The sequence below is a fragment of the Geotrypetes seraphini genome, chromosome 1 (assembly GCF_902459505.1).
Source record: "Geotrypetes seraphini chromosome 1, aGeoSer1.1, whole genome shotgun sequence".
Classification (NCBI taxonomy): domain Eukaryota; kingdom Metazoa; phylum Chordata; class Amphibia; order Gymnophiona; family Dermophiidae; genus Geotrypetes; species Geotrypetes seraphini.
In genome coordinates, this window is record NC_047084.1 from 31,949,966 (window position 1) to 31,969,379 (window position 19,414).

A 19,414-nucleotide genomic window follows, 5' to 3' on the forward strand; every position below is an offset into this window, starting at 1 on the left:
GAAGAAACCCCCTACCTTTCGTTCCAGAAACCATTGAAATCAACTCTGTTCTACCAACATTATGGAACCCTATGCAATTTCTCGCCATAGTCTGGGTATGAGAATTTATCATTTACAACAATGACTCTAATTCTTACTGATATTTGTGTTTCTGATTCTCATATCTTCATTACCCCTGCCCTCTTTCTCATCTCCTGCGCTTTCGTACCCTCTATTTACCCTTTTGCCTTTCTTCTACCCTCTGATGGTTTGTAAACATGTAACTCCTATCCCTAATGTATTTTAGGTTGTTTTTTTGTAACCTCCACTTCTACTGTAGTAGTACTGTAAACCGCTTAATACTCACGTACTAGCAGTATATCAAATGTAATAAATCCAATCCAATCCAATAGTAATGTCCTGGCCAAAATTCAGTTCAGTTTATTTGATACACCATAAATATAAAAACAAAGTTTAAAATCTAAATGGTTTACTATAAAAAAAAAGATTTAAGGGGGAGGGGCATACCAATAAAAAGTGTAAACAAACGATGGATAACAGGACAGAACTGAAACACAAAGATAACATTGTAAGGATTGATTATAATAATTCAAAAATTCTTAGGGGATATTGTAAAAACAAACAAACATAAGTACATCCTATCCTTTGTAAACCGCATTGAACTTTATGGGACTGTGGTATATAAGCTGATTATTATGTTATTATTTCTTCTACAAAAAGAGAAATCAAATCAGTAGAAGGGAAGAAGAGCTATGTGGTGAAGGCCTGCGAGAAATAATAAGATTTTAGTTTGGTCTTGAATAATAAGAATGAAGTTTCTATTCCAAGGTAGAGAAAAAGAGAATTCCATAAAATTTCAGAGAATGTTAAGAAACAGTTGCCTAAATGAAGGAACGGTTAACAGGTGCTTTTGGGGGAAGCAAAGGGTTCTAAAAGTAGAACAAAAAGGAGGGAAGACCTGATGATTGGATCTGAAAAGAAAGAATATTGTACTTAAAAGGAATATAAAATGCGACTGAAAGAATGTGTTCTATCAGGAGAAAGTAATATGGTAAATGAACAGTGATATAGAAACATGACGGCAGATAAAGGCCAAATGGTCCATCTAGTCTGCCCATCTACAGTAACCATTATCTCTTTCTCTCTCCGAGAGATCCCACATGCCTATCCCAGGCCCTCTTGAATTCAGACACAGTCTCTGTTTCCACCACCTCTTCCGGGAGACTGTTTCACGCATCTACCACCCTTTCCGTAAAAAAACATTTCCTCAGATTACTCTGGGGCCTATCACCTCTTAACTTCATCCTATGTCCTCTCATTGCAGAGTTTCCTTTTAAATGAAAGAGACGCACATTTATATTACGTAGATATTTAAATGTCTCTATCATAACTCCCCTCTCCCGCCTTTCCTCCAAAGTATACAGATTGAGATGTTTAAGTCTGTCCCCATATACCTTATCACGAAGACCACACACCATTTTAGTAGCCTTCCTCTGGACCAACTCCATCCTTTTTATATCTTTTTGAAGGTGCGGCCTCCAGAATTGTACACAATATTCTAAATGAGGTCTCACCAGAGTCTTATACAGAGGCATCAATACCTCCTTTTTCCTACTGGCCATACCTCTCCCTATGCAACCTAGCATCCTTCTAGCTTTCGTCATCACCTTTTCAACCTGTTTGACCACCTTAAGATCATCACATACAATCACACCCAAGTCCCGCTCTTCCGCTGTACCATTCCCTCAGGTTTTTGCAGCCCAAATGCATGACCTTGCATTTCTTAGCATTAAATTTTAGCTGCCAAATTTCAGACCATTCTTCAAGCTTCATCAGGTCTTTCTTCATGTTATTCACAACATCTGGTGTGTCTACTCTATTGCAGATTTTGGTATCATCTGCAAAGAGGCAAATCTTTACACTAAATTTCTAAGCTCTAGGAGAGCTGTTCTGTCCAAGTGACAAGCAATATCATCACACACTTGTGTCCTGCTTGTTGATGAAAACAACAGAATCCTACAAAAAAAATTTTTAAATGCCTGAAGCAACTTCCAGAAATCTAGGACTGATCCCTAACCATTCTGCACTGCTTTAATCTAGGTTTAGTATGGATTTGAAGTCAAAAGTAGCCCCAAAGCAGATTCTGCTATTTGTGGCACAGGCTCCTATGAGATGAACTGTAATATAAGCATATTCATTCTTAATATTACATTGAATGCAATTTCATCCTAGAGGAGGAATTAATAGTGTGGGTTGAATGATTTACACAAGACTGTAACACTGATTTAACAACATATTCATTGCAAAGCAGATCTGCACCAAAATTTGTGTTCAGAAAAATTGAATTTTTTTACATAAGATCTGCACCTGGTCCATGAAAAGTTGATTAGTTACCCGATGGCTCAATCACGTGTTGAAAAATGTAGTAAACCTGTATCTGTGGTAGCTGACAGCTGTTATGCATGGATAGCCTACAAATCCTGGTCTCCATTCATGCACACTAATACCCCTCAATATGATTTGTAACTAATATCACGTTTAAACTGTTTAGATTATTTCTAAGCTTGTTTTAGACACATTTTAGAAAACCTGTCCCTATTTGCAAAAAATATTATATACAGTATATATATCACAATACAAATATATTATACTAGCCTTCAAACTGTAGAAAAACCTATAAAATCATAAAAAATATAATAAGAACATAAGGATAGCCTTACTGGATCAGACCAATGGTCCATCTGGCCCAGTAGCTCGTCCTCAATGTAGCCAAACCTGGTCACTGGTAACTGGCAAAACCCCAAATAGTAGCAACATTCCTTGCTACCAATCCAAGGCAAGCAGTGGCTTCCCTCGTATCTATCTCAATAACAGACTATGGTCTTTTCCTCCAGGAAATTGTCCAAACCTTTCTTAAAACCAGCTATGCTATCTGCTCTTACCACAACCTCTGGCAATGTGTTCCAGAGCTTAATTATTTTCAAAGTGAAAAAATATTTCCTCCTATTGGTTTTAAAAGTATTTTTTGTAACTTCATCCTTGTATTTATTAATGGAGTAAAAAATCGATCCACTTGTACTACTTGTTTTACACCACTCTGGATTTTGTTGACTTCAATCATATGTCCTTCTCAGCCATCTCTTTTCCAAGCTGAAAAACCCTTCCCTTTTTAAGTCTTTCCTCATACAAAAGGAATTCCATCCCTTTTATCATCTTGGTCATCTTCTTTGAACTTTTTCTAGTTCAGCTGTATCTTTCTTGAGATAAGGAAACCAGAATGGAGAGCAATATAGAGGCATTATAACATTCTTAGTCTTGTTAACCATCCCTTTTAAATAATTCCTAGCATCTTGTATTATATTTTGGCCAACGCCACACATTTTCTGGAAGGTTTCATTGTATTATCTACAGTGACACCTAGATCTTTTTCTTGGGCGCTAACCCCCAAGGAGGACCCTATCATCTGGTAACTATGATCTGGGTTATTCTTCCCAATATGCATCACTTTGCTTTTGTCCACATTAAATTTCATCTGCCATTTGGACACCTAGTCTTCCAAATTTCTAAGGACTGCCTGCAATTTTTCGCTATCTGCAAATTTACTCACCTCACTCGTTGTTCCAGCTTCAAGATCATTTATAAATAATTTAAAATAGTACTGGTCCCAATACAGATCTCTGTGGCACTCCACTATTTACCCTCCTCTATTGAGGAAAAATAGCCATTTAGCCCTACACTCTGTTTTCTATCCAATAACCAATTCCTAATCGACAACTGAACTTTGCCTCATATTCCATTACTCTTTAATTTTCTCAGGAGTTTCTCATGAGGAACTTTGCCAAAAGCTTTCTGAAAATCTAGATACACTATATCAACTGGTTCACCTTTATCCACATGCTTATTCATATCTTCATAGAAGTCAAACAAATTGGTGAGGCACGATCTCCCTTGACTGAGCCCATGCTGACTCTGTCCCATTAAATCATGTTTGTCTACGTGTTCCACAATTTTATTTTTTATAATTGTTTCCACTATTTTGCCCGGCACTGAAGTCAGACTTACCAGTTTGTAATTTCCCAGTTCTCCCCTGGAACCCTTTTAAAAAATCTGCATAACGTTGGCCACCCTCCAATTTTCAGGTACTAGACAATTAGACAGTTTACAGATCACTAACAGCAGGTCAGCAATTTCATATTTGAGCTCTTTTAGTACCCTGGGATATATACCATCCAGTCCATGTGATTTATCTTTTATTAACTCGTCAGTTTGGCTTAGTACATCTTTCAGATTCACCGAGATTTCTTTCAGTTCCTCTGCATCATCACCCTTAAAAAAATTTTCTGGTTCAGGATGCTTTTAATTTTTCTTCCATAAAGACTGAAGCAAAGATTTCATTCAGTCTCTCCGCCATAGCTATATCCTCCCTGAGCGCATCTTTTACTACTTGATCATCCAAAGGTCCCACAGATTTCCTCACAGGTTTTCTGCTTCCAATGTACGTACAAAAATTGTTACTATGAATTTTTGCCTCTTTGCCAAGTTTTCTCCATATTCTTTCATAGCTTCCTTTATCAATGCTTTGCATCTAACTTGCCAGTGAACATAAGAACATAAGAATTGCTGCTCCTGGGTCAGACCAGTGGTCAATCGTGCCCAGCAGTCCACTCACGCGGCAGCCCTCTGGTCAAAGACTAGTGCCCTGAGACTAGCACTACCTGCGTACGTTCCGGTTCAGCAGGAACTTCTCTAACTTTGTCTTGAATCCCTGGAGGGTGTTTTCTCCTATGACAGACTCCGGAAGAGCGTTCCAGTTTTCTATCACTCTCTGAGTGAAGAAGAACTTCCTTATGTTCGTATGGAATCTATCCCCTTTCAATTCTCCCTACTTTGGAGAGGGTGAACAACCTGTCCTTATCTACTAAGTCTATTCCCTTCAGTACCTTGAATGTTTCGATCATGTCCCCTCTCAATCTCCTCTGTTCGAGGGAGAAGAGGTCCAGTTTCTCTAATCTTTCGCTGTACGGCAACTCCTCCAGCCCCTTAACCATCTTAGTTGCTCAGAGGGCTGGAGGAGTGCTTATGTCTGTTCTTATTTTCTTCATTTGGATCCTTTTCCCATTCTTTAAAAGATTTTTTTTTTTTGCTTCAACAGTCTCTTTCATGTAACCTTTTGACCATGCTGGCTTTTGTTTCCTCTTCTTTCCACCTTTGTTAATACGTGGAATACATTTGATCTAGGCTTCTACGGTGGTATTTTTAAATAATATCCACACCTGGTTTATAGTCCTAACCTTTGTAACTGATCCTTTTAGCTTCTTTTTAACCATTTTCCTCATTTTCTCATAGTCGCCCTTTTGAAAATTAAACGCCGCTACAGTAGAAACACAGAAACATGATGGCAGATAAAGACCAAATATGCCATCTAGTCTGCCCATCCACAATAACCATTATCTCTTTCTCTCTCTCTGAGAGATCCCACGTGCCTATCCCAGGCCCTCTTGAATTCAGACATAGTCTCTGTCTCCACCACCTCTTCCGGGAGACTGTTCCAGGCATCTACCACCCTTTCTGTAAAAAAGTTATTTCCTTAGATTAATCCAGAGCTTATCACCTCTTAACTTCATCCTATGTCCTCTCATTGCAGAGTTTCCTTTCAAATGAAAGAGACTTGACTCATGTGCATTTACATTACGTAGGTATTTAAATGTCTCTATCATATCTCCCCTCTCCTGCCTTTCCTCCAAAGTATACAGATTGAGATCTATAAGTCTGTCCCCATATGCCTTATGATGAAGACCACACACCATTTTAGTAGCCTTCTTCTGGACCAACTCCATCCTTTTTTATCTTTTGAAGGTGAGGCCTCCAGAATTGTACACAATATTCTAAATGAAGTCTCACAAAAGTCTTATATGGGGCAACAATACCTCCTTTTTCCTACTGGCCATACCTCTCCCTATGCAACCTAGCATCCTTCTAGCTTTCATCATAACCTTTTCAACCTGTTTGGTCACCTTAAAATCATCACATACAATCACATCCGAGTCCCGCTCTTCTGTCATGCACATAAGTTCTTCACCCACTAAACTGTACTGTTCCCTCAGGATTATGCAGTCCAAATGCATGACCTTGCTTTTCTTAGCATTAAATTTTAGCTGCCAAATTTCTTCAAGCTTCACCAGGTCTTTCTTCATATTATTCGCACCATCTGGTGTATCTACTCTATTGCAGATTTTGGTATCATCTGCAAAGAGACAAATCTTACCTGACAGCCCTTCAGCAATATCGTTTATAAAAATGTTAAAAAGAACAGGCCTAAGAACACAACCATGAGGCACACCACTGGTAACATCCCTTTCCTCAGAGCGATCTCCATTGATCACTACTCTGTCGCCTTCAACTCAAATAGTTCTTGACCCAGCCTGTCACTTTGGGACCAATTCCAAGGGTACTCAGTTTATTTATTAGACGTCTGTGTGGAACAATGACAAAGGCTTTGCTAAAATCTAAATATATCATATCTAGTGCACATCCTCTATCCAATTCTCTGGTCACCCAGTCAAAGAAATAGATCAGATTTGTTTGATAAGACCTACCTCTAGTGAATCCTATAATCCACAGGATTCCAGAAACTTTACCATTGTGCTTACCACAAAATTCAGACTTACCGGCCTATAATTTCCTACTTCTTCCTTACTTCCACTTTTGTGGAGAGGGACCACATCCGCTCTTCTCCAGTTCTCCGGTACCACTTCCGACACTAGAGACTCGTTGAAAAGGTCAGTCAGCGGACCTACCAGTACTTCCCTAAATTCCTTCAGCACTCTTGGATGTACATCATACGGTCCCATCGCTTTGTCTACCTTTATTTTAGCTAGCTCCTCACAAACACAACCCTCTGAAAATGGATCAGGGTCTATTACGCCTCCATCCCTATTCACGTTTATCTTCTGCAGTTCCACTTGAGGCGCTTCAGCCATGAACACAGAACAGAAATATTTGTTAAGCAATTCGGCCTTTTCTTTATCAGCTTCTACATATTCTTCCCCATCATCTTTGAGTCTCACAATGCCACTTTTGCACTTCTTCCTATCACTAATATATCTAAAAAATGTCTTGTCCCCCGTTTGACCATGTCAGGTATTTTTGCTTCCTTTTGCATCTTAGCTTTCCTGACTACTCAACCAGCCTCTCTTAACATTTCCAGATATTTTTGCCTGTCTTCCTCTTTCTGTGATCTTTTGTAGTTTATGAAAGCTAACCTCTTATTCCTTATCTTCTCAGCTACTACTTTTGAGAACCAAAGCGGCCTTCTTTTCTTCTTTTACTTACTTGCCTCACAATAAAGGATTGCCACCCTTACAAACACTCCTTTCAGTTTTATCCAGGACATTTCCACTCCTTCCAGGCATTCCCATCTAGACAATAATTCCTTGATTTTAAACCCCCATCCGAACAAAGTTAGATTTTTAAAAGTCTAGAACCTTTGCTTTTGAATGAGCCCTCTCTATACCCATCTTAATATTAAACCATATCATGCAGTGATCACTGAATACCAGATGATCACCCGCTGTAACATTAGAAACACTTTACCCATTTGTAAGCACTAAGTCCAGTATGACTCCATCCCACATGGTTTCCATTACCAACTGCTCCTTCTAGAGAATCCAGGATTTCCCTACTTCTAGAAGACCCCGCAATAGGAATACCCCAATCAACATCCGGCATGTTAAAGTCACCTAATAGTAAGACTTTCCCTTTTTTCTATATATTCTGAATGTCTGCTATTAAATCTCTATCTACTTCATCCGTCTGTGAAGGAGGTCTGTATATCACACCAATGTAAATATATTTACCATTTCCTCTTTCCAAACTGATCCACAGTGCTTGCAGATCCTGCAATTGTGTGCCTTTAATATGATCTTTAACATATATTGTGCAAGCATATAATGCTACACCCCCCTCCTTTCTTTCCTACCCTGTCTTTCCTGAACAGATTATAGCCCGGTATAACTACATCCCAGTCATGGTTCTCTGTGAACTATGTCTCTGTGATTGCCACTACATCCAACTTGTCTTCTTTCATCACAGCTTCTAGACCCAGAATCTTGTTTCCCATACTTCGAGCATTAGTATATACTGCTTTACAGACATTGCCCCCTTTTCCCATCTGTATAGAGGTATTCAGTGATTTACTTACCTGAGGGCTTATAGTCACCCGGGAGCTTTGATTATCCTGCCCCATCACTTCTGGTTTAAAGCCCTCTTCAGTAGATTAGCCAGGCTGCTGGCAAAGACACTTCCCTTCTTTGATAGATGCACACCATCCCTGCTCAGCAGCCCTTGGAAAATCATCCCATGGTCCAGGAAGACAAAACGCTCTCGACACCATCCATGTAGCCACACATTCATCTCCAGGATGCGAGCTTCTCTGTCCTGGCCTTTACCCTCAACAGGGAGGATGGATGAGAATATCACCTGCACACCTGTTTCACCTTCTCTTCCAGAGCCACTTTTGACATGTCCGCAGGGGTACCTGGCAGTATCGTTAGTGCCAATTTGGATGATTGGTTTGATTAGTCTCGGCAAGATCTCTGTAACATCCTGGATTTTGGCACCAGGCAGACAGCATACCTCGCATGACATCATGCCTGGTCAGCAGATGGATGCTTCTGTACCCCTCAGAAGGGAATCGCCAACTACCACTACCTTATGCCTCCTAGTGGTCACGGATCCAGCAATTTTTGGGATCTCAAGCTTTGGTCCTTCCTCTCCTAGGGATGAATTCTGAAAACCCAACTGGATTGCGGCCCTCGAGGAGGGACTTTGACACCCCTGCATTATGATCACTCTTTCTCAGCGGACCCAACAGAATTACCTCTTGTATTATGCCTTGCATTCCACTAAAGAAAAATCTAAAATAGCTCTCCTTCTTGTTGGTTCCTGGACCTGTTGCTCCAAGAAGCTGTCACTTATGACGTCTAGGAATTTTACCTTCCTAGCACTCTCTGAGGTTTCATTATGTTTCATTAAATATCATATATTAATTTCAATTTCAGGTAATACAGTACTATTATGTATTATTGCTTATAAGTATTAAAATAATGTTTGTTGATATGCAACTGATACTATATGCTATCCAGTCTTAAGAAAAGTGATTATTAAGCTGATATACTTTGCCACAATGTCATACTAGTCTGGAACTAGAGAAAAGACAAGAGGCAACAGAATATCTATTCCTTTTCAGACTCCAGAGCAGCAAGGTATTCTGCTCTAACTCCTCTCTTCTAGGCAGCTTAAAGGGAAGAGGAGGGGAGGAGATGAGCTGGAGAAGAGCAGAGAACAGTCATTATGCTTGCTAATCTAGTTCCCCTACTTGCTCCTGCCCCTGGCTTGGCTCCCCTCTCCCAACTCCACAGATCTACTTCCTTTTTGATAACAAATTAAGCTCTAAATTATGATGGATAAAAACAACTATAAATTCCTGGTATAGGTGACAGCAATTCTGACACAAAATGTGAGAAAGTAATTGAATATCAAATGATAATAAGACATCTGCATATTTAAGTTTCTCTTTTTGGAATACAAGTGTTCAGTTTTAAATAAGCAAACATAATCAGTTTTCAAAACAGCATTAGTGAGACTGCCCCATGCATACTATGGGGCCTTTTAACTAAGTTGCATTAGGCACTAAAGCACACCTAATGCAGCGTTAACAGCCTAGTACAGCATGTACAATCAGTGTCCTGCGTTAGTTTTGCCGTCTGCACACTCTAACTGTGGGCTATTTACTTTTGGAATGTGACAGTGAAAAGGTGGCAACTGAATACCCTCAGAATTATCGGAAGAGCCCTTACTACCTCCTAATTTGGTAGGCGCCTACCACTTTGAGGTAAGCGTCTACTCCAAGGTGCCAATTAGAAAGTAAGCGTGGTTAGTGGTGGATTCTGGGCAGGTTGTGTGTGTGGTTTGACTGAGGCGCCATTTTATAAATGGTGCCTAATGAATTATTGACAATTGCACTCAAAGCCACCTAGATGTTAGGCACCATTTATGGAATTAGGGCCTCCATACCTCTGCTGAGTTCTTTATGATTTACCTGAATTGACAAAAAATAAATCAGTCCTTCATTGATGAACCTTGAAACAAACATTTATGCTAGTTTTCTATTTCAATGGCCTTTCACGCATATTTATTTATTTTTTCTGCTCCATCCTGGTCAATGGAAAATAACCTTGGCAAATCATTATTAGATTTTCAAAACTGACTAACATTTTGCATAATTCAAAAGTGTTTGCACCACTGGGTAAGGTTTGAAGCAGAACTATTACCCATTTATTTGTCTGTTCTCTTATTTGATTTTGTCTTATTCCTTTCTATTTTGTCCAATATATCTACTTCTTGTTTTGATTTTTGAATTATTTGATGGGAAAAAAATCAAGAAGCCCATTTCTGCAGGCACACTACCATTTTACTCACAGAAATGCCTTTGAAAATTCCCCTCTTGGTAAGTTAGATCAGTTTGAAAACTGCCTACCCTGTGTTTTAAACACAACTAAACTTAAAAAAATATATATATATTAGTTGAGAACTGGGCCTTATGCTGCAATAAACAAACTGGAAAGAGTTTTTACTTCTGAGCTTTCTGGCATTAATAAGGCTGAAGCATGGTAACTGACAAGCTATAACATGCTAATTGCTTGTATTACAGCTTAAAAAGTCTGTCCTAATTGTTAAAATAATAGTAAATGATTTCAGAAAAAATTACCTATAGGGATGAAGGCATGCATCTTTACACCCAATTGTGATAGTTTTTCCTCTATGTGAATATTTTCTATTTTTTGGTCAGCTGTGCTGGTGAATGTTATTTGTACCGACACCATTTGTTCTCCAAAAATGCATGGCTGTCTTGGGAAATGATACTGGGCTGCTAAGCCATTTGTACTCATTCGATGGAGAAGTTCATGAGTCTTCATGGGCACATAGACTGGGTTGCTGACCTGTGGAACAAAGACAAGTAACTGAGAAAATATAGCTAAAGTAACAAACATAGGGCTAGATGCACTAAGAGAATCAGTCTGCACCATTCCAATTTTTTGGGCCAATTTAAAAAGAGCTACTGATGCACTAAAAAGTTTGCATGCAAACGATTCACGTGCTTGTTCGTCGTAATCCCCAAACTCGGCCTCCAATTGATCATTGTGAGAGCGACTCTCACACATGCACAGAGCCGGCACAGGAAGCTCAAACAGCTGAGATGCAGGGGAAAGCCTCCTGCCACTCAGCTGTTCGGGGCAGGAAACCTTTTTTTCTTTTTTTTTAATGGTACAGATGCTGTGTGTGTTACACAGGAACAATATCTGCCCCATTTAAAAAAAAAAAAAAAGAAGCACCCCCCCCTCCCCGCCGGTCACAGTCCGCCCCATGAACTGGCATTGTGAACTGACCCCCCTCTCCACCCCCGCAGGGAAAACGGCAGGAAGAATGCCCACTTCCTCCTGTTTTGTCGCCCCCCCACCCGCGAAAGAAAATTGGCAGGAGGAATGCCCACTTTCTCCTGCTGTGCCGACCACCCTCTGTGAAAGAAAATTGGCACCTTCTGACGTGCCGACGCAAACACCTCCCCCCCACAAAAGAAAATAGGCAGAAAGGAAACCCACTCCCTCCTTCCAACGGAGCACCCTGAACCATCCCAACTGGGAGAGGCCTTAAGTGTCTGAGCCAATCAGGGCCTTAGGCCCCTCCCCTTGCATCACATGATGCACCGAGGGGGGAAAGCCCGCCATTTAGGATAAGCGGAACTTGAAGGAGGAGGGACTGTGCTGCCCTACTCCTTCCAACCCTAAAAGGTACGAGGGTGCATCTGGTGGCAGGAGGGAATGGGCATCCCTCCTGCCTTTTTGGGGGGAGGGGATGGTTTGGGGGAAATCCATTAGCATGAGGGAGGGGGGCTTCCCTCCTCCCAATTTTCTTTCATACAGGGGGCATCAGCTTGGCAGAAGGAAGAGGGCATGCCTTCTGCCGTTTTCACTACTACGGGGAGGGGGTCAGTTCATGATGGTGATTCATGGGGAGGGACTTCATCAGCAGGGGAGGGTGCTTTTTTTTTCTTTCTAATGTAGCAGATATTGTGCATGTATAACATGCACAGCATCTGTGTCCATTAAAAAAAAAAAAGTTAAGACAAGTGAGCGACTGGTCTTGACCAGTTGCTTTTTTGGATTGGGGAATGAGCGATCATGCAGAAAACCAGGCGGTAAGCCGTTTTCTGTATCATGTCGACAAATGCAATCGTCGCTAAAGCTGTTATGATAGGTTTAGTGACGATCGCTGGCTTTAGTGCATCTGGGCCATAGTTCCAGTTGACATTAAAAGAAATGCATGTCATTCAATTTATCTGAAAGTCATATTTCCATAAAAGGCAAGGTATAGCAAACTTAAAATATATTATACATGAAACTAAAACAGCAACATCAGTCTTAAACAATATAAATAAAACTATAAAACTCAGTATATAATAAAGAGTATGACATAAAAACTCTAGCCAAAATATAAATAAACACAGATTACAGATCACAAGATATAATATACCACTTAATTTATTACACTCACAAAAGGCCTGCATGTATTCAAAATCGATTCGTGGCAGAGCCTAGACAATGACACGGGGAAAAAATTTGACTCCCCCATGAGCTCGGTCCCCGTAAACCATCTGATCCCATCCACACAAGCCTCGAATAGTTTTATATTGAACTTATTATATTAAAGTATAAAAAGAAACAATATTCTGCACACTTGTCAATTTATAAATCAGCGTCTTCGCACCATTCTCTCTTCCCCATTTCCCCTCAGTGTCCTCAGCCCACTCTCTCTCCACTTCCCTTCAGCGCATGCACATAAAAACAAGCAAGCAATTTTATGTCATTTCCATTCTATTCATTCATAGAAATTAAAAGTCTAAATAATGCCAGTCATATAACAAAGCATGATTTTACAAAAATAATTCCCTGCACAGTCAAGTCTGCAAGGATTACTAGATGTCTTTCAGCAGCTCCACTCCCTCCTTCCCTCCCTCCCTCTCCCTTACCTTCGTGGCCAAGTCAAAATGATCTACCAACAATAAAATTTTAAAAAACACAAAGCACACTGTACACAGAGAAAATGTTAATTATCATTTATATTCCGCGGGTTTTCAAAGAGGTCAAGGCAGATGACTTTATGCAATGTCACCTCAGTAACAATTATACAAAAATAGACAAATATACCCCCTCCCTTTTTACTAAACCATGATAATGGTTTTTAGCGCAGGGAGCTGCACTGAATGCCCTGCGCTGCGCTTGATGCTCATAGGCTATTGCAGTTTAGTAAAAGGGGGCCATAGTGCAACAAATAGACAGCAGATATAAATTCTCAAAATGGACATAGTTTGATCACTAAATTGAAAATAAAATCATTTTTCCTACCTTTGTTGTCTGGTGATTTCATGAATCTCTGATTGCACTTTTTTTTCTGACTGTGCATCCAATATTTCTTCCCTTCTTTCAGCCTCTTGTATGCATCCTCTCCTCCAGACCTTATTCCTTCCACCAACTTTTTCTTTCTTTCACCTTGCCCCTTCTTTCTTTCTCTCTCCATGCCCCCTTTCTTTCTGGATTTCTTTCTTTATGCCCCATTTCTTTCTTTCTTTCGCCATGCCCCCTTTCTTTCTTTCGCCATGCCCCCTTTCTTTCTCCATGCCTCCTTTCTCTCTCTCCCCCATTTCTTTCTTTCTCCATGCCTCCTTTCTTTCTGTCTGTCTCCCTTCTTTATTTCTTTCTGTCTCCCTGACCCCCCCTTTCTCTCTTTCTCCCTCCCTCCACTAGTATAAACACACATAGGCAACTATTTGTCTTTATATAAAGTTGACTTAAAATAAAGCTCCTCTTTATAAAAGTTACCCTCAATATGACTGGGAAATATGCATTCCTTGATTTTGTTTGTTTCCTGAACAAGTGCCTATAGGCTGCCACTGCCGTCATCAGGGAACAGGCCGCCGCCGAGTTCTGACTGAGCTCTCCCTGCTTCCCCGCTGAAGCGTAGGGCTGACCAACTCTCGCCACCCAACGTCAATTCTAACGTCGGAGAGGAAGTTTTGGGCCAGCCAGGCAGCGATTGGCTGGCCCAGAACCTCCTCTCTGAAGTCAAAATTGACGTCGGGTGGTGAGAGTTTTTCGGCCTTGCACTTCAGCGGGGAAGCAGGGAGAACTCGGCGGCGGTCTGTTCCCGGATTGCAGCGGTGGGAATCCCAGCGGCAGTGGCTTGGGGGAGGGCAGGGAGGAAGGGAAGCAGGTTGGGTACGAGCCGCGAGCCGCACTCAAGTGGCTAAAGAACTGCAAGCGGCTCGTGAGCTGCAGTTTGCTGACCACTGCTCTATACCATCACTAAAATCTGACCTTGTTACTTTCTGAGCACACTACCAAAACCCTTATTCACACTCTTATCACCTGTTGCTTAGATTACTGCAGCTTTCTTCTCACAGGTCTTGCACTAAACCATCTCTCTCTCCTCTTCAATACATTCAAAATTCTGCTGCACTTATGTTCTGACAGTGTCGCTATGCTCATATTACCCCTCTCCTAAAGTCACTGCACTATCCATTTCCACATAAGGTCAACACCTCTTATTAACTTAAAAGTGCATTCATACTGCAGCTCCTAAGTATCTCTCCTCTCTTATTTCTCCCTATACTCCTCCATGGGAACTCGATTCATCGGATAAGTTTATTTATTAATTTATTAGATTTTTTAGCCCATCCTCCTAAAGGAGCTCAGCACGGGTTACAAATCAAGTACTCAAGCATTTTCCCTCCCCTGTCCCGTATATGGATATTCAGTTGAGGACAGGCTGGGGAGGGCTTCGATGACTAAGATGGTTAAGATGGGTTGGAGTGAGCTTTGATGGAGACTCCAGTATATGGAACCTAAGCACACTACCGGGTAGGGCTCTGGGTTTCTGGCCCAGAAATATCTAAGAAAAAGGACCATTTAAATAATTAATTTAAACTAAAAAAAATTAATTAATCTAATGTACCTAGGGCAGTGGAGGATTAAGTGACTTGCCCAGGGCCATAAGGAGCAGCATGGGGTTTGAACCCACAACCTCAGGGTACTGAAGCTGTAGCTATAACCATTACGCATCTCTTATCTGTACTCTTCTCCTCTATTGCCAACTCCAGACTCCGTCCCTTCTATCTTGGTGTGCCATATGCCTGGAATCTGGCCAACATAAGCAAGACATTAAGAATATGTGAAAAGGTTCTTACTAGATTACAGTTGTTTCAAAATACAGTTGCTAGACTAATCTCTTTGGCTAGAAAATTTGAAAGAGTTTCACTGCTCTTGCGTAAATTGTACTGGCTTCCAATTAGATACAGGATTTACATCTCTTATGTGTTCCAGCTAATTCTATTACTACACAGAGTAAGTAGTTTTAAACTTTAATTTCCAAATGTATTTAGAGTAATTAGGAAGAATCGACTGGTACGATCATTTTCTTATGAGGCTGTTCAGACATGGAACAGTCTTCCCTTAGAAATAAATCTTACCTCCTCTTTTACAAAGGTGCGCTAAGTATTTTTAGCACGCGTGTGCTAAACGCTAACACGTTCAAAGACTAACATGCACGCATTAGTGTTTAGTGCGTGATTAGTGTGCAATAAAATGCTTAGCACACCTTTGTAAAAGGAGCCCTTAGTCTTCCCTTAGAAATAAGAAGCCAAGGTTTATATATTATTTTTCATAAAGCTTTAAAGACCTACTTTTTTTTATAAATGCTATTCTTGATATTTTAACACTTTGGGCTCCTTTTACTAAGGTGTGCTAGCGTTTTTAGTGCACGCAGGATATTACCGTGCGCTAGGTGGCTAGAAATAACGCCGGCTCAATGCTGGCGTTAAGGTCTAGCGCGCATGGCTATTCTGCGCGTTAATGCCTTAGTGCAGCTTAGTAAAAGGAGTTCTTTGTGTAATAATTTTTAAATATATGTGTTCCCCTTAATGTAGGGCTTTTCTTCTTGTAATCCACATTAAATCTGAATTGAAAATAAATGGAGTATAAGATTACTAATTAGATTAGATCCTGATTTCTAAGTGATTTCTACTATTTTGGCAATATGGAGAATATACTTTAGCACAGACTATAGAAAATGTATTGAAAATATAGTTTTTTTTGGGGGGGGGGTTGAACTTTTACAGAATACACTGACATTTTTCAGACTGTAAAGCAGTCCACTAGCAATACTGTTAATGCTAAAAAAAAATTCCTGCTCCTCAAAGAGTCAACAGCAGAAGAACTTTCTGGCAACACTGAAGTAAACGATTACAAACTGTATTTTATCTAACAAATGGTTAAGTAATAAGAAACATTTTTGTACCTTTAGAAGGTTTATGAAAATAAACAATCAATTCTGCCAACACAACATTATTTCTATAAGAAATCTGTGTGACTTCTGGTGCCTGTACAGACAGAGACAAACCACACATATTTTATCAGTTTATTACAGTAAGCAAATAAGCGTGGAATGAGAGTGCACATAACTGTCTACTTAACGCTTACTGAAACATTTATAAAAGCTGTTATCTCCCTAATAACAGACAGATAGCGTGCAATTTTAGAGAGGAGAAAAGCTTCATATTTTTTAACACTTCACTAAAAAGTAACTGAAGAGTGTAAAATGAAAAATACTCTCTGCAGTTAGCTGGTAATGGACCATATTATCAACTCAAGTTAGATTTATAGGATACAAACTAATAACTAATCGTTGCTTTATGACTGAGCATGTCTGCTTTTTTTTTCTTTTTATAGATTAAGATTAAAGTCATGAAACTTCTTAGAATGTAGCTATTCAAAATGACTGAACGCTAATATTTAAAAAGGAAATGAAAAGAAAAAATAGGAAATCTGAAACATGGCCAAGAACAAACCTTGCAATAGGAAATAACATTAATATTTGAAATGAAAGAAAATTAATCTAACAAAACAATTATGTTTTGTTTCCTGACACTTTTAAAGCTGCCGGTTGTAATTACATTTGAAGTCTTTTTATTTTATTAATAAAATTCATTTTTGAATGATAAAATCTATATGCCTCTCAAAAACAAGCATGATCGGTTATGTGGCATGTTAAAGGTGAAATCAGCTAGAGAACCCCATTTTCTTTTCATTAGGATTCAGGAATATTAAAATTCTTGGAAATAAGAAAGATTATCACATGAAACCCCCAGATGGTTTAAAAGATGATAAGTATAAGTAATCCCTTGTAACTGTTAACATGGGTGCATCATCATCTTAAGGAGGTGAGGTTATGTGAGATAGAAATGAAGAAGAAAGAAAATGCTGGAGTATTCAGCTTTTTTTTCTGCCCTATTATCTTTCTGCTCTTATTTATTTAATTCGTTTTATATCCCGTCCTCCTCAGAGAGTTCAGAATGGGTTACAAAGAAACCTAAACAAACAAAATACAGACAATTAGGGCTATACAATTAATTAATATACATTCAACCTTTCCTTTCTTTATTGCTCATTTCTCTTTCTGTTCATTTTCTTATTTCTCCTTATCCCACTCACTTTCCTCTCAGCCTCATACCTTTTGCATCTCTCTTGCCATGTGCCTTCTCCTTCAGGTTCTTCTTTTCTCCATCTATTCTTCCTTTCAGACACATTCTTTTGCATCCCACCTAAATTAGACTCCTATCCTTTAGCAAAGTTCCTCTCCCGCTCCTTGCTTTTTTCTGACCTCTCTCATTCCACTTCTTTCTCAGATTCCTCTCCTCTCAGTCTCTCATTCTTCTACATGTTCCTCAACCCCCAGCATAGCAGTGAGACTAGTCAGGAAACCAGAAAAATATTGAAGGAAATGGAGTGTTTTATTGATTCCCATCACTGCTTCTCACCCATGTACAGTATTTCTTTCTAAATAAAGTGTGCAGGCAGAGCTGCCATAGGGATCAAAAACACGAACTCTTCATGTCCCTGGATGGCTGATATCATGGGAAAGAGAATGGAAAAATAGTAGGCCATGTTAACATAAGAACATAAGAATAGCCTTACTGGGTCAGACCAATGGTCCATCAAGCCAACAGCCCATTCTCACGGTGGCCAATCCAGGTCACTAGGACCTGGCCAAAACCCAAAGAGTAGCAACATTCCATGCTACCGATCCAGGGCAAGAAGGCTTCCCCCATGTCTTAATAACAGACTATGGACTTTTCCTCCAGGAATTTGTCCAAACCTTTCTTAAATCCAGCTACACTTTCCACTCTTACCACAACCTCTGGTAACGCGTTACAGAGCTTAACTATTCGCTGAGTGAAAAAATATTTCCTCTTATTGGTTTTAAAATATTTCCTACAGTTTCATCGAGTGTCCCCTAGTCTTTGTAATTTTTGATGGAGTAAAAAATTGATCCACTTGTACTTGTTCTACTCGACTCAGGATTTTGTAGACTTCAATCATATCTCCCCTCAGCCTTCTCTTTTCCAAGCTAAAGGACCCTAACCTTTTCAGTTTTTCCTCATACGAGAGGAGTTCCATCCCTTTATCATCTTGGTCGCTCTTCTTTGAACCTTTTCTAGTGCCGTTATATCTTTCTTGAGATAAGGAGACCAGAATTGAACGCAATTCTCCAGGTGAGGACGCACCATGGAGTGACACAGAGGCATTATAATATCTTTAGTCTTGTTTAATAATAATTTAATAATTTCTAGCATCTTGTTTGCTTGTTTGGCTGCTTCCACATTGGGTGGAAGTTTTCAGCATATTGTCTACAATGACATCCAGTTCACTTTCTTTGGCGCTAACCCCCAAGGTGGACCCTAGCATCCGGTATCTGTCATTTGGGTTGTTCTTCCCAATATGCATCACTTTGCATTTGTCCACATTAAATTTCATCTGCCACTTAGACGCCCAGTCTTCCAATTTCCTAAGGTCTGCCTGCAATGTTTCACAGCCCACATGTGTTTTAACAACTTTGAACAGTTTAGTGTCATCTTCAAATTTAAACACCTCACTAGTCGTTCCAATTTCCAGATCATTTATAAATAAGTTAAATAGCACCGGTCCCAGTACAGATCCCTGTGGCACTCCACTGTTTACTCTTCTCCATTGAGAAAAATGACCATTTAACTCTACCCTCTGTTTTCTATCCAAAAACCAATTCCTAATCCACAACTGAACTTTGCCTCCTATCCCATGACTCTTTAATTTTCTCAAGAGCCTCTCATGAGGAACTTTGTCATAGAAACATGACGGCAAATAAAGGCCATATGGCCAATCTAGTCTGCCCATCTCCGCGAGATCCCACGTAGAGAATGACACGGTGGCGATTTACCCGCGGCCACCGCATTTAGCCGTGGGTAACCCGCCGAAACGGGGAACGA

The 19,414-nt window shown here is 39.9% G+C and overlaps 1 protein-coding gene across 2 annotated transcripts in view; it reads right to left on the bottom strand.

The window, feature by feature from the left end:
* AP3B1 (adaptor related protein complex 3 subunit beta 1) overlaps positions 1 to 19,414 on the bottom strand; it is a 516,639-nt gene that overhangs the window by 117,257 nt on the left and 379,968 nt on the right. For both annotated transcript variants that reach the window (XM_033929417.1, XM_033929426.1), the window contains exon 23: positions 10,769 to 11,000. In XM_033929417.1, the coding sequence (XP_033785308.1) occupies positions 10,769 to 11,000 (232 nt within the window). The remainder of the gene's footprint in view (positions 1 to 10,768; positions 11,001 to 19,414) is intronic.